Source organism: Aulostomus chinensis, chromosome 10, assembly GCF_037954235.1.
Source record: "Aulostomus chinensis isolate RoL2024-O1b breed Wild chromosome 10, RoL_Achi_v1.0, whole genome shotgun sequence".
Lineage (NCBI taxonomy): Eukaryota > Metazoa > Chordata > Actinopteri > Syngnathiformes > Aulostomidae > Aulostomus > Aulostomus chinensis.
The window spans coordinates 27,253,494-27,272,815 of record NC_141329.1 but is presented as its reverse complement, the minus strand read 5'-3'; the positions used below and the strand labels follow the sequence as shown (position 1 = coordinate 27,272,815).

Sequence of the window (19,322 nt, the reverse complement as noted above, 5' to 3'; positions counted from 1 at the left end):
CCCCCCAAAATCCAAATTTTAATCTTTTTTTCATCAAAAAAAAAGACTCATTTATTAGATGTTTCAGACAGGAACCCTCATTTGATGAGATTTTCAGACTTATGAGCTCAGAATCGTTGAGTTGTGACTGTTTCATGTGCCGTTCAGGGGTTTAAACTCCCCTGAACTCTTCGATTCCGACTTGGCCGCGCTGCACATGAAGGCACCGCAGAATCTCGCTCGAGCCTCCTGGGGTGCGTGAAGGCGGTTGGAGCTCTGAAGGGCTCGAGCGGGCTCCTCCTCCCCCGCCACCGCCAACCTTCGTAGATTGTTTTCGGATGTCGTGAGAGAGACAGCTCGCAGAGGACCTCCGTACTCCTCCATCAACCGAGGGAGGGAAGCAAACCAAAAGAGACACCGGAAACTCTCACCGGCTTGAGGCGAAGACACGCGCGTCTCGCCGAGGAGCTTAAAACGGACAAATTTCCAGGTAAAAGCCCCCCCCCCCGTTAACTTTCCGTTAGATAAAATGTCAAGACGTCGCCACAGGGTTTTCATCCAGAATTCAGTTCAAAAGCATTTATAAAAGCGCAGGGGGAAAAAAAGAACGATTTACGAAACTTTTCTGAGTGGACTTCGTCAAGAGCGGATCAGTGTACGGTTTATTAGTAACTGAAGAAGTACTGGGCACGTTTCTACGTTCACTGTTTCACTTTACTTCGACTTACTTCAACATGAAACATCAGAAACTTTATCATCTTTTAAGCTAGCTTGTGGAGAACAAATCCACTTCCGGCGGGGACTTTCAAAGTAAAATACCGTGAAGTCGGAGAGTCGGAGTGAGTCGGCCCTTTTTCTCCCCTCCCCCTCCAACAACCATTTTTTTTTACATGTTGTAGCGGTGTCAACGACGGTGTAACTACTCAGTTTTGTTCTCTTCAATGCCGTGCCACCGAGCCAGCACACACAGCACCAAGGCCCTGGCCCTCCCAGATAGAACGGGGCTGGAACTGCTGTTAATATTTACAGTGTAATAATTAATGTCAACTTTGCTGCCCTGCAACGCAGCTAAAAATTCACAACAACTAATGTACAAAGTGTGGGTGAAGGTATTTGTTTGGACAATATCTTTTATATTGCCTAAGGACACATATACACACACACACACATATACATATATATATATATATGTGTGTGTGTGTGTGTGTATATATGTGTATACATATGTATATATATGTAAAAATTTTTTCTGTCTTTGTCAAAAAGATAAAGTAATTGTTAAAAAAAGATCTATATTTTCATATATACTGATATGAAGTGAAACAATAGTACTTTTGTAAGCGGCAGGCTTCAGAAGATGTGGTCTGGTGTGTTTTGGTTCAGCCGCGCAGAGATGCTGGTGGTGCTGCTGGCCTGTATGGGCCGCAGCAATAATGAAATTTAAAGATTCAGGCCCCATCAGTGCCAGCGGTCTGCTCATCCTCCACTGCAGCTGTCAGGGTTGCTAGGGGACAGGGGTGGGGTTTGCAGGGGTAATGGCAGCAACAGCTGCTGAATCCAATTGGAAAGCATCCATAAAACAGCTGCATTTGCCTCGTGATGTACGCTCCTGTGTTTCACTCATCTATCAAATGTTTTTATCTGAATCTGCTCGATCCTGAGTTTGTCTGCAAGCAACTGAAATGAGAAACATACGTACCTTTTCCTTGGATGTGTCACATCTTCTAGGTTGAGGTGTATGAAATGTATGTTGATGGGGATGCTCTTTTATTTTGAAGGTAAAGTTTCTTCACATCCTCATGAATTTCGGCTCACCCTGTAAGGCTTAACACAGCTGGAAAAAAATTAAATAAACAAAATAAAAATCCTCAGAAGTTCATTTCCAGTTGCTGAGACAAGAAGACAGTGTGGTAAAGTTGCGTTTGGGTTCACGTGTTCATGTCACGTAATCTAGAATGTCGACTTGTAACTGTCAAACATCTGCAGCAGCTGTTTGTCTCGCATCTGCCTGTTGTGGCATTGGTGCCCACATGAAGCCACACCCATGTTTGGCAGGCTGCCCTCTATTCTTGCTTCATAGTGGGAACTCTGTTAATAACTGGTGATTCATCAGCTTGAGTGCTGTTTTTAATGGGTGTGCTATATACTGCAAATACCTCGTGATTGAAGTATTGTTGTAGTTGTGTACCCAGGAAGAGGCGCTCCTGCTACAGTACTGCAGCTCATGACTCAACAGTTTGGTCAAAGGTTTTCATTTGTCTTATAAACACTCACAAAGTCTTTTTACTATCACTGTCAGTGGTATTATGAACCGTTTACTGTTTGTTTTCATTGCCTGTTTCATATTCATCAACATTTTACACATTCAGCATGCGGGTGTTTAGTTGGGGTGGGGGGGTGGGGGTGGGGGGGCTCCAGACAGTTTCATCTCAACATTAAAAATGCAGCGAGAAAAAGTTGTATTTGTTAAAGGGAAATCATGCCGAACACACTCATACGTAACTTGGAAACTGTATGTTACTGAATGTATGATTCAGGGATTCAGACGTGTAGGGGAACTTTTAGTTTTTCTTATTTTCTAAGAATCTGAAATAATGTAAGACAACATTATCAGGCTCGCAGGCTAAAGAGTTGCCCAGCATCCTGCATGTCATGCTTCAGTGGCATAGAACCGTACCTCTGGGACATGATCATCCAACAATGGCAGTTATTGTGACAGCCTAATTCCCTCATGATAATAGTTACATGTACGCACACACACACACACACACACACACACACACACACACAGCATGTCACTTTGATCATGTGTTTGCTTTGCTCCTGATCCGCAGTCAAACATGACGGTCCAAGTTTCTGTTTGTCATCCTGTCACATGACTGGCTGTGTATTCTCTAATGTGTATTTTACTATCGTGTGTGTGTGTGTGTGTGTGTGTGTGTGTGTGTGTGTGTGTGTGTGTGTTGCTGATGTTCTGGGCTTGAATCTGTTGTTGATCTGCTTCCTCTCTCCGCTGACTTATTCATATTTCATTTTTGTGGTCTACTTATTCAAAAATAATCCACAGGGATTTTATTCAAATTTTGTGTTAGCTGTTCCCTGAATTCTGTTTTTAAGAGCAAAAGCGCATTTTTACATCATCATCATCATCATCATCATCATCACCACAAAGGATTAGAGAGCATCACTAACTAGAAACGTCTGCAGGTGTTGATGCTTCCCTGACAGTTGCTGTCTGTGCAGGAAGATGGCGGTGCCATACGAGGGCCAGTCCTTCGCTGCGCTGAGGAGGCAGTGCCAGCAGAGCAGGTCCCTGTTTGAAGACCCTCTGTTCCCGGCCACCGACCAGTCGCTCTTCTACCAGAGGAACCGCATCGGCCACGTCACCTGGAAGAGGCCGAAGGTGAGGACAGAGCTCTGTGTGTGAGGAATTTTTTGTTTCATTCTTTTAATGCTTCACATAATCATCGACAATAAAAATTAGAACAAATAAAATGCACCATCAGTCGAACACGTGGCACTGCTGAGGTTTTCATTTGTAGGTTTTGTTTTTACTTTTATCTACCGGTAATGTATCTAATCTATTCTAATCTTAAATAACAAACGTTTTTATCTCGGGGGGGCACAACTCAAATAACTAAGCTGGTGGCTGTGGGCCAGAAGCAAACACACAGTTGTTAAAACGGCTTTCGTCTCTGCCTCTTCATTTTTTCCTGACTTCATTGGTGTGTGATTGGCACCCCAGTGACAGTCTGCTGCCTCAGCGATGACAGAAAAAAGTCCATCAATCCATTTTCTATCCTGCTTATTCTGTAAAGGGTCATGGGGGGTGGAGCCTATCCCAGCTGACATTGGGTGACAGGCGGGGTTCACCCTGGACGGGTCACCAGTCCGTCGCAGGGCCATCAGGAGCGATTAAGGGTTCAGTATCTTGCTCAAGGACACTTGGACATGGTCACTGGGGGAAGTGAGGATCGAACCAGCGACCCTTCAGTTGTTAGACAGCCCTCCATGAAAAAAGTAATTTTAGGAATTCTACATATTTAAGGAACAAAAGTTGAGATGGAGATTTAAATAAATTGAATCACATTTTTTTATATTTTATTAGCCTGCTATTATTGTTCATCTATTTTTGAATTATTGTTACCATTAGTAGTAGAAGATGTAGTAATTTTAGTGTTGTGAGGTGTTTGTTTTTGTTTGTTTTTTTACACATGGTGGGCCAGGTTCTACCTCATGGAAAAGCAATTTGGGCAAATTGATTTGAGGGCCAGAGTCCGAAGGCAGCCGGTTCACCGTAGGATGGAGGTCATGAGACTCACTGAATAGTGAGAAGAATTTAAGGAATCTCCCTCACTGGAATCCCACTTCATGTCTTTGCTCTTTGAATAAATATTGGAGCAAACAGGTGATAAAATATTTGACCATCAGAGTAACATGAGGTGTTTCCTCAACCGTTATCGGGTGATGGTCGTTGAATTTGTCGTACTTACCTGGACGAATCTCATGTGTGTGAATCCGGACCATAAATGTCTCTGCATGCATCGTAGCTGTGGTGCGTCTGTTCTTGTAGGGGAGGAAAACACGTCGCTCATAGTTGTGTTTTATTGAAGGTGTACAGCCTTGATCTGCTCCTGATTCTACTGCACATTTAATTTACAAATATCATATCAGAGGAATGTCCGACACTTCTTCTCTCCTTCCTCAGTTTGACTTTTAAATGGAGGGCACGAAGTCATTCTGAGTCCAGTCGTACGTTTGCGTATCGTCACCTTCTTAAAATAATTGTCATTTTTTTTCAAGTTTTTCAGGTAACACAAAAAGACTGGAAACAAAACATCACAAGGAGTTGATTCAGGCAAAAAATAGTAATTTTGTCAAACATGACTAATGACTTTAAGAAGGTGAGGATATGTGAGTTCTGCCATGATGTGTCACAACTCACTGGATCTGGATACAACTTTCCTTCACCATCAATCATTAACAATCTGGACTGCTCAATAATTAAACAGGAACATAAAGGCACTTCAGTGGATCAATAGAATTGATTGTGCAGTAAGTGTAGTGCGAGTAACGTTTTTATTATTTCACTCTGGTGATGGTATCAGCCCACGTCCCCCTTTCACCTCATTGCTACCTCACGCTCATTAGCAGGAAAATCCACCCACCACAGTCAAAGGTCCCATGAAAAGAAGGACAAATGTTCCCAGTTCCAGTCCTGTTTCCCTACATTCATTCATCATAAATGTCTTGATGGAAGCCAGATATATTCAGAATATCAGTGTTGAGTAGGGTACATCTTTGATGACTCATCCAGTCCAACAGTCAGTTCTGTTGTCTGTACTCTAACAGTACCTGCAGCAAGTCCCTCCCCTGCTTCCAGATTTCACTGAAAACATGCAAGTATATCTGCCTAACAGGGCCTTTCAGGTTCAACAAGTTGATTTGATTCTTATTCAGGTTATGTGTTTTTGATCCTCATGTTCTTCCTATGCAGTCCACACATATGAACACTGGAGGGCATTTTATCTGCTGTTAGGGGTCCAAACAGGAGGAGCTGGGTGGGGGAGTGTTAATCTTCTGCTTCCTTGTCTTTGGTAACTGTGCTTGTTTGGGAGTGTTCAAGGTCTGGCTGATAACTGATGAGTCTTTAATAACCAGGCAGGTTAGTGGTTAGTTTGACCTTACAGATGGGTGAGTGTGCTCAGTTGAATTTCTTGTTCACCACTCACGTTTTGTGCTGTTGTAGTTGATTGACTTCTTGTACAGGCCTAGTTATTGATGTTGATGTTTTTGCTGATAAAAATGCCATTGTTTATGATTCCGACTCGCTGTGGTGACAGTGTATGCAGAAGTAAAAGGGGTCCTCCCAGTGTTTCCCACAGCTGGAGACTTTACATGTGGTGGTAGGGAGGGTGGAATGTAACAGTGTGGCATGTGACCAGGGGAGGTTCTGCCCACCCTGGGGTCCAAGCACAATGATGACTCTCAACCGAAGGGAAACTTCTTCGTCTTGTTTATTCATTCCAGCTCAGTGCGAGTGTCTCTGCGTCTGCTGATGATGATTCTCTTCTCCCAAACGTACGAAAGAAACCAAATGAAACTGCGATATAAAAATTGTAACAGGAACTGAAGCGCGGGCTTGCTGAACCACTGCAGGCCTGTCGGCCAGGCCTGTACCTACATCATTAGGAGCTAATAAATACCTCAGTTTTTAAAACCGTTTGTCACTCTCAAGTTTGCTATTGCATCATTTACGCTTGTTCCTGTATTCACTCCTGCACCCTCTCGGTGAGGGCGGGGCTGACGAGCCAAGTCCTTTGCACGAGAAACAAGAAGTGATCTTCTAGGCTCCTGACGGACTCAGCAGTGGGCTGCATGTCTACTGTACATGAAGAGTGGCCCCCCTGGGTGTGTGCGCTGCGGGTTTATAGCAGCTCTGTTATTTGGCGGACGTCCTTTGTCTCTGTGTCATCTGTGGTTAGTTTTGATTAAAACCTTCCGAAATAGTTTCTGCTTAATCAGAGGGTGTATTTACCCTGTATTTACCTTAGGATGGTGGCTGAGTGCTGTGGATAACGCCCAGCTGCGCAGCAGCCTCGCATGAACACATCCCTCTCCAGGATGTAACTCAACATTTCTCCTGCAGCAGCTGCAGGCCAGCCATAGAAATATAGAATGGTCCAGCTCATGAGCGCCCCCTGTTGGAGGTTTCAACTTATGATCAGTTGACTTATGATTTGTTCCTTGATCAGCATGGAGTTGCAGTGGTCATTATAATGACTTTACAGAAGTAATACACACAGTTATACTGTTACATTCATATTCTTGTGTTTTTTCAGGGTTGGCTGGCCAGAATTCTTTTGACTTCCTGTGGTAAAACTATTTAATAGATGTGTCGATCTGGAAAAAACAAAACAAAACTGGACTTGATGTTGTTCCTGTAACACAATGTTCTACAAGCTGCTGAGTAAACTTTTATGTTTGGAATAAAAATATAAAAGTTATTGAAAAGATGAATAAGTGTTTAATGCTGATTGCAGTTCTCTTTATCCTTGTAGGACTTAAGCAGTGACCCCCATCTGTTTGTGGATGGCCTCAGCGCCCACGACCTGCACCAGGGCCAGCTGGGAAACTGCTGGTTCGTCGCCGCCTGCTCCAGCCTGGCCTCCAGGGAAGCATTATGGCAGAAGGTGAGACAAAGACACAAAATTCATTGAATATTGTCCTTTTTGGTGCATGTCTGCAGTGACAGGTGTGCAAACTTTCTCCTTTGGCTAAATCTGCAAATGTTGAAGCCAAAATTTGTGGGTATTGATGTGAATATAAAAGAATGAACAGCAATTAACAAGAAGAAACTGGACTGTTTTGGCGTAATTTATCTTTTATCCTATTGCAACGTATTTAGCCCTGTGTTCTTCAACACTGATCAAGCATTGAAGAATGTTCACCTATCTGTTAAAAAAGGCTTCTATTTATATCTATATGTGATAATGTAAATACAGTCACCACGGATTAACCCAAATTTCTGGTTTATTCCTAGTAATTCTGATAAAAAGATTTAAAAAAACTTCCGGTCTTCCTGGAATTATGCGCTTCAGCTCCAAGCTCGATTGGAAATGAAATGTCGAAATGTCACCATGAAACCAGTCGGATGCACATCATATAAACATGATCCACACATCATGAATTCTCTGGTGTGTGGTGAGGAGGGGCCAGACAGATGGTTGTATGGAGGTGTGTGTGTGTGTGTGTGTGTGTGTGTGTGTGTGTGTGTGTGTGTGTGTGTGTGTGTGTGTGTGTGTGTGTGTGGTTGGTTACCTCATTCCTCCTGTCTGGTCTCTGAGGGACTCAGCAGTTCTGAGGTTTCCAGCAGTGGAAAGGAAGTGAAAGATCGTTCTAGGTGTTGCTGCCTCAGTGGAGCAGCCTGTTGTCGTGATGCGCATGTTATTAAGGAAAGTTACGCCAGCAATGAATAACAGTTTGAACGTTATTCTTCTCATGGGAACAACTAAAAATGCCATTAGGTACACCATTTAAAAATACTGAAAAAATTCAAATGTAAGTGAACTTAAAAATGTATGCAAATGGCAAAAAACTAGTCATGTTTTAATCAGGCGTTTGAAAGGGCAAGCAGATTCCCTTCCTTAACTTCTGCATTTAGCCTAAAAATAGCACTGACTATGATGTTACTCCATTGCTCAATCGTGTGTGGGGTTATTTCTTAAATATAGAACAATAACAACAATAACATTTATGATATTTGTAACATGCATCGCAGGTTTTTGTCTGCCTCAGCAATACAACTAGAAATGTCCCTACCAGCTCTTTCTGGTTTGTCACGAGTGCTCGAATTTGCTTTCCCTGTCTGTCATTATGTTCAGATCAATACAGTATGAAGCTTTTTCCTATTTTGAATGAATTAATTCAATGCACTTACCTCCTGTGGTGAATGTCACTTATTAGCTCAACCTAGTGAATAACCTGGTCAGATTGTGGTGGTCAAAGACCAAGCTCACCTCGTAAAACAGGTCTGTTACGATAGAATTCAAAATGTCCTAATCACACAGTTTCACTGTCACATTATAATGTTATAACATTCTATGTTAAAATGTTGGGGGTCTGCGCTCTCCTTGTGTTCCCTCCACTTGTGCTCCCTTTCTGTTCTGAAACACCCCTGGCTCATTGACTTAACCCCAGTAAAAATGTTGATTTCTGTGTAAAACAAACTGCGGAGTAAGAAACATAGCAGACAAGTTACGAGCAGGATTTGGCCATTTGACCAACAACCAAATGTGATAGAGAGACCAGGAAGTAACCATGACGGGGGGATCTACTCTGCTGGCTTCCTTTACTTGCCTCCAACAGTGAGACGGATAAATAGATCAGCAAAGATCAAACTACCTGATGTCCTGACTGGTAACTCACTTTCCAAGATAACACACTGAACTAGTTAGCAGTCTAGTAGGTCCATCAGTTTTTATTGTAGGAAACTGTTTTGCTATCCATACAGCTCATTGATGCTGGAAGACACGTGAAGTTTTAATTATAAAACCCTTAAAGCAGATCAGTGAGTTTGATTTTAATGCACTGCTTGGGCCGGTTTTCAAAAAGTGACAACACGTACAGACGCACACATGCGCACACACAGTAAACAGCAACATGAAACTCCTGTGTAGCGTGTCAAGAGGAGAGGGGATAACAGTCTCTCTCTCACACACTCTCACTCTCACACAGACACACACACACCTGATATTAATAGAGTAAAATGACTTGACAAAATCATCACACAGAGAGAGCCAGTTAACCAAACCCAGCTTTCGGTCGATATTTTTAATAGATTTTCGTCCATTGATCTGTTGTGTGTCAAAGCGACGGTGGTGCAGGGGGAATATTTGATATTCTGTTCACTGCTGCATGCTTTGTGGGAGGCTGTTGCACATGTGAGCAATGAAAGACTTCAGAAACCACAGCAGCAAAGACAGTTACAACAACTCACAAAACAAATCACTCGCTACACATACTAGTACAATATTCAGCTGACTAGTAAAAGTATTACTTAAACTTTATTTTATTCTTAGGAATATTCTGTCTCTTAGATTTTTGTCCACATGAAGTTTTGCAGTCAGAAAATTATGATTGTTTCATAACACAATTTCCTTTTGAATGAAAATCTTATAAAATGTTCAAAAATTTCAGGGAGTATTTTTGTTGATACAATGACTAGGAAACATGCAAATGTATGGAGGAGGAGTTAAGGGGTTTTGGGTGAGGTTTAAGTGTTTTTTAAAGGGACAAATGTTCCACCCTTTACATTAAGGGTCACCAAGAGTGTTAATAAATGTTACTTATGCTAAAATAATGTTTATTCAGCACTATTTTATATAACTAAGCATTAACTAGCTGTTATTACTTTGTCCTTATTGTAAAATTTTACCCCTTTAGTTCAGGATTTTGACCACATTTTGCAAAATACTTTTTTAAGCTTCTTAATGAAAACATCTTTAGGCTTTTGGATGATTACAAGGTCCTTTGGGATGCAATGTTGAAATGAAACGGCACCCGTGGACAGAAAGAGGTAGAAGTACGTTCTTGCTGCTGAGCGATTATCTGTCAGTGAGTGAGACTCACAGGTGAGATTTAAGGAGAATATTCAGCTACCGTATTTGTTCGATTGAAGAGTTTCATTCAGCTCTAGAGTGGTTAAGTGTTAAACGTCAAACATTGAAAAAAATGTTGCTAAGCTTTTTCGTCGTCTAACAGCCAGCAGAAAGAGAAAAGTCAAATCTCTGCTGTGAACTCAACAGAGCAGCTGACATTTGCTGCCTCTGCTCCCTCCTTGAAGGCAAACAGGAAGTACATGACCTTCCTGACCTTGGCCAGCTCAGCAATCCTTTCACCAAACTCCTGCATGTCCGCCTCCAGACATTTGAGCTCTGAATCTTCGGGGTCATCACTGTTGCGCCAAAATGTTCCGATCGGTTCCAGTAGCTGACGGGTCATCAGGTTAGTGAGGTCAGGGGTCCAGTGCTGGGAAATCCCCGTGATGGTGACACGGCCGTGGCCAGTAAGCGAGAAGTTCCAGTGGGAGAAGTTCAGCTCTTGGATGTTGAAGTCCAGGCGATACACTGCCTCATGGGGAAGCAGCAGACGCTCACCATCCTGACGCTTTTGTCCTGACCGCTGCAGGGAGGACACACGGAGACGCATCATCTGTGGAGGAAGTGAAAGAGCACATAATAGAATAGAAACTGTTGTGAGAGGTGGAATGTGACCCCAGGATGGACAATTATCAAACCTATTTGTTATTCCTTGCAAACAGAATATAGTCTTAGTCTGTAAACCCTAACCCTCTGACTCAATACATTTGCAGCATTGTGTCAAGTGTCTTTTTCACAGGGTGTTGGGGAGGGTGTGCTTGGTCACCAGCAGGAGGGGGTTGCCCCTGTGGCTGTCCAAGCAAGACTATAATGTTAAAGCTAACTTAATACTCCCTCTCACACAGGCTGACTTATATAAGGTATGTGCTGACATCACGTTCACCAGGACACGCCCTCATCTTTCAGACTGAGAGGCAAAACATGCTGCAACTCAGCTGCCGTTGTTTTTTGTTTTCTTCTGAATTCCGACTGAGCACCTCAACGCCACTCCTCTGCCTGCCACTTGAAGGGCGTAACCCCAGGGACTTCCACCACCTGTGAGCTCAATCAACGTATAACAGTTTACATGGAGTTGAGCCTCCAATTTAGTTGATGTAGCAACATAAACCACTGTTGTTTCTCCTATTTTTACCTCATGTGATGATAGCTTGTTGAATAACTCATCACTGCCTCATACATGAGAACATCACTGTAGCTATGGCAACTTGTCTTGTGGCGTTTAAGAAAATATTTGACTTATCTTGAGAAGCCTTTGTTCAAATTGTCATTTTTGAACTCCATCAACCAAAGTTCTAATTTAGCTACAGCATTTGCTACTGAATCCATCACTGTTGCCTCAAGTCCAGGACTCATAAAGTGAATGAAGCGACGGTTAGCGTTTTCAGTCAATATAATCAATTAGAGCAGCGGCATCTATCTGTCACTGTCTGTAATCGTCATCAGAATGGTGGTTAGTCAAGTTAAATGAGTAATCACAGACCCCTAAAGTCAGATACCTTGTTAGAGTAGAAGTTGAACAGTCCCGCTGGCTAATGTTACTACTTTACATCCCATTTTTGATGGCCAGCACTTGCTAAACAAACCATCAACCTTTTGAAGCTAATTAACAATCCTATATGTATGTATAACTCAATCAAGATGATCATACAACTCATCAGATATACACAAATCACATAAATGACCTGAGTTGGCACCCATGACCCCGTTATTGAACATTTTTGTCAGTAGTCAAAACCAAATCTGGAACCGTCACAGATGGCATTTCTGGTGATGTGCACCAACCCTCCGATGAGCTCAAACATCAATTTTCAATCAGTTATCATCAGTTTGTGTTGCTGGCGGGCAGAAGTCAAAGTGAGAACCTCACCTCCGTCAGTGCAGTGTCTTCTTTAAACGCCAGCACCATTGTGTTAGAGGCAGCTTTGACCTTGTCCATGTCTCACTTGGAGGTTGTTATCCTGGTTTCAGAGAGGGCAAAGCTGTCTGCCTGGATGGGTGAGGAGTGGATGCTGTGATACTGTGATGCTTCCTGAGTTTATTCTCTCTCTGTCTCTCTCTCTCTGTCTCTCTCTCTATCTGTCTCCCCTCCCCTTTCCAACAATTTCCATCACATTATAGCAGCTCCTCACTTAAGTTCCCATCACCCCTCCCTCCCTGCCCACAGGCTACTTTGGTTAGGACACATTGATTAGTACAGTGAGAGACAGTAGTGGAGGACATTGGGACATTAGATCGATGTGGTTCGTCAGAATGAACTCGTTTTTGTGTTCCATTCTGGTAAACTTACTTTAATCCTTTTAGAGATGAAATTGTAGAAACATTTCTGCAACAAAGTCATCAGAAAACATCCCCTCAAACTTGTTTGTGTTCTATATTTTTCATGAATTATTTTCCTGAACGAGAACCATCTTTAGATTTGAACAATGTGAAATATGTTTGAAACATCTGAACATCTAATTAAAGATATTCAGATGTTTCACTAAGCTCACGAAGGTTTTTTTATTTTTTATTTTTGTAAATGTGTTAAGGAGGTGGGTGATGTGTGAGGGTGCTAGGCAACAGGAGGCTCTGATGACGTACAAGAGGGAACTCTGGGAGTCTCCCCAGATCATCTAGATGCTCAAATGGTCTCGGCTCAATGGATCAGTTATTTATTTATATCAGTCACTTCATTTAAGTGTGTGTGTGTTTGTGTGTGTGTGTCCTTGTTAAAAACTTGGTGCTGATGGTTGTTCGACTTTACAGAGTGAGTGTTTTGGAAACTAGCTGCCGCAAAGTCAACCTAATCATTAAGTCCTGGGGATTTTGGCCTGTTTAACGGTCCAAATGTTTCTCTATGGAGAGGTATTTTTAGTCTCTGGTATCTTTAAGGGAAATTGTTCCATGACATGTCTGGTTGTAGTCAACAGTCATGGGATAGGAGGGCAGTTTTATGTTACCAAAGTTAATCCTTCAATCCTCTTTTTGTCCTCAAAAAAGAAGAAGATGGACGTACTTTCATTATGTTTCTTCATCATAGTATATTTTTAATGAAAAGTTTCTGTTTGATTTACTCACAGATATTAAGTTAATGCTAAATTATTCTGAAAATCATCAAAAATCCATTTGGATTATAATGTAAAACTTAACACTTACTATATTACTCACGCTTGTGTGACCCACTCCAGGTGATTCCTGACTGGAAGGATCAGGAGTGGGATAAAGAAAAACCAGAGTCCTACGCTGGGATCTTCCACTTCCGGTTCTGGCGGTTCGGTGAGTGGGTGGACGTGGTGATCGATGACCGGCTACCCACAGCGAACGGAGAGCTGGTGTACTGCCACTCCAACGACAGCAACGAGTTCTGGAGCGCACTTGTTGAGAAAGCCTACGCCAAGTACGCTCCTCGCCGTTACCTCCATCACACTGATTTCCTCAGGCACACAATTAAGAAAGAGAAAATAAAACCGACTTTACTTCATGTTCTTTTTTCAGACTAATTATTTAGGGAACAAAAGTCAGCTTAAGTTTCAAAACAATCCATCAAATCCCTATTAATCACATCACCTGTATCAATCAAGGGCACTCGATTATTTATGCTAATTGCCAAGTTGCTGGACAGTTTTGATAATAATGACTGGTAAGCTAAGTTTAAAAATTTCAATATGGCTCTCGACCTAAGCGTTGAAATCCAGAGTTAGATATTCAAAAGTATTATATGAGCTCATGAAACCACTGGCTGCTAATTTGCAAATGAAAGTTACATTTGTTTTAAAACTGCTGCACGAGTTCGGACCAATCCTAATATTCCCAAGATGTTATTATCGAAAACATCTGAATAACTAAGTAGAGTAAAGAGCAGATCAAATAGAACAATGGGTTTTAGTGCAAAGACGGCGTCAGCTGGCTGGTGTTTTCCAGGATGTGCGGGTGCTACGAGGGGCTGGATGGGGGCAACACGGCGGATGCTCTTGTTGATTTCACGGGTGGTGTGTCGGAGCCAATGAACCTGATGGAAAACGGGGTCAAGGAAGATGAAGAGAAACGCAATGAGCTGTTTGAGAGAGTCCTCAAAGTCCACAACCGAGGCGGCCTCATAAGCTGCTCCATTCAGGTGAGGAGAAGAGAGATGAGCCCACACAGACGGAGTGATTCAACAAATGAAAAACTGATGATACTCAGTGTTGTTCCAGGCAACCAGTGCAGCAGACATGGAAGTAAGGCTGGCCTGCGGCCTGGTGAAGGGTCACGCCTATGCAGTCACGGATGTCCGTAGGGTGAGGCTGGGCCATGGCCTGCTGGCTTTCTTCAAGTCTGACAAGCTCAACATGATCCGCATGAGAAACCCCTGGGGACAGAGTGAGTGGAACGGGCCCTGGAGTGACAGGTGAGGAAGTCTGGGGGAGAGAGTTCACATGTGAGGTGGGCACTTGTGAAAGATTTTTTTGAGGGCGGGGGGTGGGGGGGGGGTGCTTACTGAATGGAAATGATAGAACTTTACATTCATTATTACATCTTGATAAAGCCTGCATTTGCTTTATGTGGTTTGGTTCAATATAGGTCAGAAATACAGGAGTGTGGGGAAACTGTTCTGTATCACAGAGTCAGAAACCAATAACTTTGTCAGGAAATATTCAGTATGAATGTCATGTAGTCAAGCCTGACTCCCAGATTTGTATGAGAGGAGGCCTGCAGTCTCAGACTGAAAGCACTGAATGGGCACTTTGTGGTTCTCAGGCTGCCCCACTTTTATTTCATTGCCCATCACCAGACTTTAGAGCTGTAGTGGGTGTGTCTGAGGGTGGAGCAGCTCTTTCAGGAAGCAAACCGGAATGTCATAACATATTTGAATATGATTCTAAAAGTATATATGCATTTGTATGGGTTTGTAGAGAAGTGGTTTGGATTGTATAGGTTCTTATTTTCTTCCTGTTTGCAGCTCTGAGGAGTGGAAGAAGGTCAGTAAGAGTGAGAGGGAGAAGATCGGCGTCACTGTGCAGGATGATGGGGAGTTCTGGTGAGTTTTACTGCAATACTGCCCTCTGTTGGCTGATTGAAGATGCCTGCATTTGGCACTTTTTGGCTTTGTCCCTCGACAGACCTTGTCCTCTCTCTCCATGCAGGATGACATTTGATGACTTCATCACAAACTTCACTGACCTCATTCTGTGTCGTCTCATCAACACATCCTACCTGAGTTTCCATAAGACCTGGGAGGAAGTAGTGATAAGTGGCTCCTGGCGTCCCCATGATGACCCGCTTCTCAATCGAGCTGGGGGCTGCACAAACAACAAGCACTCTTTTCTCCAGAACCCGCAGGTGTTGCTACTTTGTTAGATTTCGGTGTGAGCGAAGACTGCCCTCTGACCGAGAGATAACTGCTTCTGCTCTCTCTGTTGTAGTACGTGTTTGATGTGAAGAAGCCGGAGGACGAAGCATTGATCTGCCTCCAGCAGAAAGACCGCCGAGCCACTCTGAGAGGGGGCCGAGGAGAAAATCTGGCAATTGGTTTTGACATACACAGGGTCAGCTCAGAGTGTGTGTGTGTGTGTGTGTGTGTGTGTGTGTGTGTGTGTGTGTGTGTGGTGATCCTTCCGTGTGGCCCGTGACATATTTCCATTCACACTGCTAACACAAGGTGGCCTAATTCCCCAGTAAAAGTTGGTTCAGCAGCTTTGTGGAGCTGTCCTATGATAAGATGATTTCAGAAGAGGTCCCGGCAGCTCAGCTCTCGGTGCTGGAAAGATGGAGACTGTGTTTTAATAAAGGGAGCTAAAACTGCTGCTGTCTCTCTGTGTTCAGGTGGAGTTGAACAGAGCCTACCGCATGCATGTCACCCAGCAGAAGGTTGGTGGGAGCATCTACATCAACTCAAGGTCTGTGTTTCTACGCATCGACCTGAAAGAGGGGCGCTATGTCATCATACCCACGACCTTTGACCCTGGCTTAGAAGGAGAATTCCTGCTCCGCGTCTTCACCGACGTGCCATCCGACTGCAAGTAGGAACACGCTGAGCTTGTTTTCATTTGAATTTGGGTTTTTTTTGTTTTTAAAGTTTTGTGTAGAAAGTTTTCCCCCCAAAAATTAGTTAGGCAAGTTACATGTTTGCCTTTATGCATAGGGTTAGGGTTCTCTGAACATTACAACAACAGCGCATGCCTTCCTCCATCTCTCCTGCAGGGAGCTGACCCTGGATGAGCCTCCACACACCTGCTGGTCAGGGTTGTGCGGTTTCCCCTCTCTGGTCACTCAGGTACACGTACTACAGGCAAATGGACTCGCTGGACAAGACTCGGACGGAGGTAAAAAACATCCAACAAAATGTCCAGTAAATCAGAAGAAATAATCAGAAAATTTTAAATACAATAATCAGATCCATTTTGTTAATTATTTGATTTATGTGGTTGAAGAAAGTTAAAATAAACTAAATATTCTAAATTTCCGGTGATTGGATATACAGAGTGTGAGTGGAGAGAGAATGAATGTTCTCAGCTGCTGGTCTGCCTTTGTGTCTCCAGTGTCGGACCCGTATGTGATCATTCGCTGCGAGGGCCAGAAGGTTCGATCTCCAGTCCATAAAAACACACGTAGTCCGGTCTTTGACACCAAGGGGCTCTTCTACAGGAAGAAAGCCAACCAGCCAATCAGCATTGAGGTGTGTGTAGGCGCGTGTGTAGGTGTGTGTGTATGAGACCACATTTAATGAATTCCTCTCTCACTGACTCAGATCTACAACCACAACGTGCTGATGGATTCCTTCCTGGGTCAGGTGACGTTGCCGACTGACCAGGGTGATTTTCAGCAGACGATCCACTTGAGGGACAAGGGCAATCGCCGTGACAACGACCTCCCTGGAACCCTCAGTGTTACCATGGTGACCAGCACGGTGCTCACCAACATCTGAAACAAATGAAGCCATCCATATAGTCCAGGGTGATTGGGACCAAACTGTTGGTCTTTCATTGGTTATAAGTTTACAGTGAAGTGTTGCCAACCACATTGCTATCGTTTGCATTTATGGGCAAATACCCAGCATATTGAGGTTTACTTTGGAGGATCAGTTTCACTTTATGAAATCAAAAAAACTCAGTGCTTTGTAGCATTTTAGCTTGATGATCTTAAATATCTGTTTACAGTTTGATTCGCAGTATCTGGATGTATTTGAAAATCTCCGAAGCGTATCTCAGAGCCACCGTTTCTGGCTAACTCATAGAAGAGGTTGCTTATGCTTCTGATGAGATATAATGTGTCTATCAACCACTACTTATGTGTGCTACTTCATTTTTAACACAGCCATCAGTTGAGTGTATGAATCTAGAACAATTTCTGGACATGATAGAGCTTCATATATCAAGATTGTGCTCAAGCCTACGAGCAGCAAGTGCCAGTGACACAGTTCTTTGTACTCAGCCGTTTTCCAAAGGCTGCATGTAAAAAGCACCCCGACGACTGAGCAAAGCTGACCGAACCCCTCACTGCAGTTTTTTTGTTGACAGAATTTTCAGCCTACGTGGTTTTAAAAAAATGTATTAACAAGTTTTAAATTTTACTTGGAGAATGTTGGAGACGCCGTGGAATCAGTGCGCGTTTTTACACCCACCAACACCTCTCACATCACACCTGACACTCTGTCAGACAGAGTTCAGATTGAGTGAGGATGTTAACAGTGTGATCTATATATGACTTTAATGATATGTACACCGTGGTACTGTGATAAATCCAGCCCCAGTAACTAGCTAGTTCTTTCTGTATCTGAAGTTGAAGATGCTTCAGCTCTCTGTGTCCATGTTCAGGATAAAATCAACTTGCCAAAAAGGAAATAATGGATACAAATTTAAAGACTAACCTGAATGAATGCATTTTTATTATTGTTTTGCTCCGTTTTATATAATACTGTTATCATGAATTGTTTTGGTCACACTAATTGAAAATCTAAGAACCAGGCAGCCCCAGTTCAGTGAAACTCTGGTGCCCATTGTAAAATTTTGTGCAACTGAGAAATATAAGATTTGTAGTAAACTAAAAGATTTGCGAAATTGCAGCAAGACGTGTTTACATATCCAAAATAAAAATTTACATATTCAGGAAGTTTGTTTGTTTCTGAGCCTCGTGGATGGGACTTCACGTGAAGGATGTAACGCGTCTCTATCCCACAGTCTTGATTCAGGCTGTGTTTTTGACCATTTTTGGCCATTAAACACATATCTGACATCTTTGGCGTGTTCCTCAACAAACATTAAAACAAAAAAGCAAGCATCCACATTTGCTTGACAAGCCAAAGGATGTCAGTCAGCGACAAAAACATCACATCCCCTATTCTGCCCTCCGCTGTGACGATGACAGCAGACTTTTGGGAACAAAATCCTGGATTTTACCCTGATCATATAGAATCTCCATCAGGTAAAGTTTGCGTTTCTTTGAGGGGAATATAAACTACTCACAAAATAAAATGGTCTGACAGAAATCTAAAATTCTGACAACATTTTTGGTAAAAATGGACAGCAACAAAGAACCCAACAATGTTATACAGTGTCTTACATTATCACTTTGGTTTAACCCCACAGGAAGTCTGGGTGGTGCATCCTTGTCTAAAATGGACCGACCCAAACCATTTTAGAACAGATTAAATGAGTTACGAACACAGGATGTGAAATTTTGCTGTCACATATAAGCATGTCCTATACAGCCTTTTTTTTTTCTTCACTTTTTATATTATCTACATGATTACCCTGGAATGACATTTCCTCGTTTGTTAAACCTGTGTATTTGTAACATTATCTTAATAAAGTTAGTAAAGGAAAAAAAAAAAACCTGTTGTGTTTTAATAGCTTGAACCAGAGCAGTTGAGATCACAGAGCGGTGACACTTCCACAGGTTCCCGCCATTTGTTAAAAAAAAATGGCGGACGAATTTTTGACGTATTTATGGAGCCTCCAATTAATGGTTCCAAACATTTCGTATCATGGCGACGGAACGCATTGATTCCAGTGGTAAGTTGAAGCGATATCGTCATCTTTCTAATTATCGAGTTTATGTCCTGAACTAGCGGACATTATTGTTGTAAATTATGTTTTATTTTTTAAAGTACCAGCATTGGTTTACATGTATATCTTACACAATCGTTAGGTTGGGTTTTCAGTGGTTACCCACTTGGTTGCTAGCTTGACTTCGCCACGTCAGCTGCTGAGATTTAATGAAATAATT

At 42.6% G+C, this 19,322-nt stretch overlaps 2 protein-coding genes across 4 annotated transcripts; one reads left to right on the top strand and one right to left on the bottom strand.

Moving 5' to 3' along the window:
* The first annotated feature begins 214 nt into the window (after positions 1-214).
* On the top strand, positions 215-18,910 carry capn5a (calpain 5a). 3 transcript variants are annotated; one of them, XM_086216772.1, is made up of 13 exons: positions 215-469; positions 3,227-3,382; positions 7,041-7,172; positions 13,307-13,515; positions 14,040-14,232; positions 14,312-14,505; positions 15,058-15,135; positions 15,242-15,437; positions 15,521-15,643; positions 15,921-16,117; positions 16,299-16,420; positions 16,637-16,773; positions 16,846-18,910. In XM_086216772.1, the coding sequence occupies exons 2-13, from the start codon at positions 3,227-3,229 to the stop codon at positions 17,020-17,022; spliced, it is 1,914 nt and encodes a 637-aa protein (XP_086072898.1). In that variant the 5' UTR covers positions 215-469; the 3' UTR covers positions 17,023-18,910. The 3 variants fall into 3 exon arrangements, with proteins under 3 accessions (XP_086072898.1, XP_086072896.1, XP_086072897.1); XM_086216770.1 differs by having other exon boundaries at positions 3,223-3,382; XM_086216771.1 differs by having other exon boundaries at positions 3,187-3,382.
* Positions 9,051-12,181, bottom strand: ompa (olfactory marker protein a). Its single transcript, XM_086216773.1, has 2 exons — positions 12,007-12,181; positions 9,051-10,692 (listed from the first exon to the last, which is right to left on the bottom strand). The coding sequence occupies exons 1-2, from the start codon at positions 12,073-12,075 to the stop codon at positions 10,261-10,263; spliced, it is 501 nt and encodes a 166-aa protein (XP_086072899.1). The 5' UTR covers positions 12,076-12,181; the 3' UTR covers positions 9,051-10,260.
* Positions 18,911-19,322: the final 412 nt, after the last annotated feature.

Excerpts from the sequence above, each read along its gene's own strand:
- capn5a (XM_086216772.1), top strand. The coding sequence starts at position 3,227 with ATGGCGGTGCCATACGAGGGCCAGTCCTTCGCTGCGCTGAGGAGGCAG. Across the intron at positions 13,516-14,039 it reads GTTGAGAAAGCCTACGCCAA|GATGTGCGGGTGCTACGAGG; the intron begins GTACGCTCCTCG and ends GGTGTTTTCCAG. Across the intron at positions 14,506-15,057 it reads AACGGGCCCTGGAGTGACAG|CTCTGAGGAGTGGAAGAAGG; the intron begins GTGAGGAAGTCT and ends TCCTGTTTGCAG.
- ompa (XM_086216773.1), bottom strand. The coding sequence starts at position 12,075 with ATGGACAAGGTCAAAGCTGCCTCTAACACAATGGTGCTGGCGTTTAAA. Across the intron at positions 10,693-12,006 it reads AAGACACTGCACTGACGGAG|ATGATGCGTCTCCGTGTGTC; the intron begins GTGAGGTTCTCA and ends CTTCCTCCACAG.